Here is a 2,606-nt window from a genome sequence, read left to right as displayed (position 1 = left end):
AGATCCAAAATATATGATGAAGAAACAAAACAACATTATCAGAACTGGTGTGAATTACGATTTGGAACTACGGGCAGAGCCACGAGACAGCACAATAGAGTAAGAGCCAACAGATCAGCAGGGTCTTCGGACATTGGCGTGAGTGGCCGCGAATTCAGGCACGCCTTAATCTTCGCCTCAAGCTCCTCAAAGGTGTATTTCCGCGTAGAGGTGGACTTGTAGAACAAGGTCTTAAAGCTCTTGACGCCTGCTTCCAACAGGCCCCCCATGTGGGGAGCTCCCGGAGGATTGAAATGTCAGAGAAGCTGCTGGTGACTATAGGCACCGGTCACAGCCCCGTTTTAGGCTCTGGAAAAAATCGAGGGATAGTAGGGCAGCTGCCCCCACAAAGGTCTTCCCATTGTCGGACTGCACTTGATGGGGGCATCCTCTCTGGGACACGAATCGTGCGAAAGCCGCCAGAAATTTCTCGGTCGTAAGGCCCGACGTAGGCTCTAAATGGATGGCCTTAGTGGAGAAGCACACAAACACCAACACATAACTTTTTGTGATGAGACAGCCCTCTCCGTATAGTTTTTTATCTCGAAAAGACCGGCATAATTCAATGATGCCCCCGTCACTCAGCGCAGAGTGACGTGAATGGGCGCGAGAAGGACGTCCGTTCCTTAGGTAGCTCTCCCATGAGTTGCGTCTGCAACTTCTTCTTGTGAATGACACATACTTTACAAGAATAGATGACGGACTTGACCAAATTACTCACCCTTGGAATCCAGAATTTGGCCCGGATCAGACGGATCATCAGCTGTTTGCCACCGTGCAGCGTGATGCGATGCGTAAATTGAACCAGGAGTCGAGACAGATGGCAGTCGTACGGAAGGATAATAGGGTGCCGTCCGTCACATTGGAGAAGCTCAGAAGACGTGACCCGGCCGCAGGCTCTCATAAGGCCTTGCGAATCCACGAAGGGGTTCAGATTTTGAATCGGACTGGATGCCGATACTGGACGCTTTTTGCTTAAGCAGCCCATCTCAGAGACGAAGTGTCTGCGCTGAGTGACGGAAACTGGAAGACGTTCAGCCGACGTAACCTCATTAGCCTCAAAACGTTCAAGAAGATCTTCGGTGTGCGCCTTCGCGACATGGACCTTGACTGCTCGCTTCTCGAGTTCAGTGCCTCCACAACTGGTTATCCGCAAGATTTTGGAGAGCTACGCCCCGGCTAGCGAGATCCGCAGGGTTCTGCTCGGAGCGGAAATGTGCCCATTTCTGCACGTCGGTGAACTGGGTGATCTTGGTCACCCGGTTGGCCACGAACGTTGTCCACTGGCACGCTGGCTTCTGGAGCCACGCGAGGACAATAGTCGAGTCGGTCCAACAGTATAGGGCAGACGCCGCCCCTGGTATCTTTGGCAGAACGGCGGTGGCCATCTCGGAGAACAACAAGGCACCGCACAGTTCTAGCCGAGGAAGCGACACCGCTTTAACTGGGGCCACTCGAGTCTTTGCAGTCAGCAGGGTCGCTATTACCGTGGACCCAACCTCGACACGGACGTAAATTGCTGCACCGTACGCCTTCTGTGAAGCGTCGCAGAACCCATGGTGCTCGACCTTTAGGTGTGGTCGGAACGCGACCCACCGAGGAACACGAATCTGATCGAGCACCGAGTAATTCTTGAGGAAGTCAACCCATCGCTGACAGAAATCTTGAGGGAGGGCGTCGTCCCACCCTAGATCCAGAAGCCAAATGTCTTGCATGAACATTTTTGCCCGAACAATGAAAGGAGCGAGCCAACCTGCTTGATCGAACAATTTGGCAATTTGGGAGAGGACTTGGCGCTTCGTGAAAGACGAGCCGGAAGTCAATTCTGGCGGAACAAAAAAGAACTCATCAGTCGTCGCTTTCCACCACACGCCGAGTGTCTTGGCCGTGCTTTCTGCATCGATGTCGAGGAAATCAGGATCGCCCTGCTATTCGACGTCCATTTCCTAAGTTTGAACCCTGCTGACTCTACGGCCCCTTTCAGCTCCCGAATCGCAGCTTGGGCTTCAGTTTTGGAGTCTGCCTCCGCGAGAACGTCATCAACGTACATAAACCCGGATAACTTGGCTTGCCTGCGGATACTTCGACTCTTCGTCGTCAGCGAGCTGTTGCAGGACACGGATCGCTAGGAACGGGGCACAATTGAAACCGAAGTTGACCGTTTTTAACTCGTAGTCGCGGATATCCCCATCGGGAATATATATCGCAAACATCGGATATAGTTGGCCGATCCTTATGAGAATTTATTATTATATACATATATTATATTAAACCAATTAATTACAATAAAATATCTAAAAAAAAGTCCCAAGCTTCTATCTTCAAAAATACAAATGTTTGTATTTTCACCAAATACCATTTCCGATCGTTCAGTTATATAGGATTTGATCCAATCGATACTTGCTCAACAGCAAGCTTGTAAATGCTTATTATGGAGACATTATGGAACAGCAACAAAAATGGATGCAAGCAATGATGGATAGAAACGCTTCTCCAGGGCAGGGTGATTCAAGCCACACGGGTGAATTATCTGCGTGTCCCCCATTCCACAAATTCGACAAAGACAA

General features: G+C 50.3%; 1 protein-coding gene across 1 annotated transcript; it reads right to left on the bottom strand.

The window, feature by feature from the left end:
* Positions 1-315: 315 nt before the first annotated feature.
* Positions 316-2,252, bottom strand: LOC138925635 (uncharacterized). The gene is made up of 4 exons (XM_070276493.1): positions 2,088-2,252; positions 1,282-1,607; positions 761-1,181; positions 316-507 (listed from the first exon to the last, which is right to left on the bottom strand). The coding sequence occupies exons 1-4, from the start codon at positions 2,250-2,252 to the stop codon at positions 316-318; spliced, it is 1,104 nt and encodes a 367-aa protein (XP_070132594.1).
* Positions 2,253-2,606: the final 354 nt, after the last annotated feature.

This window comes from Drosophila bipectinata, chromosome XR (genome assembly GCF_030179905.1).
Source record: "Drosophila bipectinata strain 14024-0381.07 chromosome XR, DbipHiC1v2, whole genome shotgun sequence".
In the NCBI taxonomy this organism is placed as follows: Eukaryota; Metazoa; Arthropoda; class Insecta; order Diptera; family Drosophilidae; genus Drosophila; species Drosophila bipectinata.
This window is presented reverse-complemented; position numbering and strand designations above follow the sequence as displayed.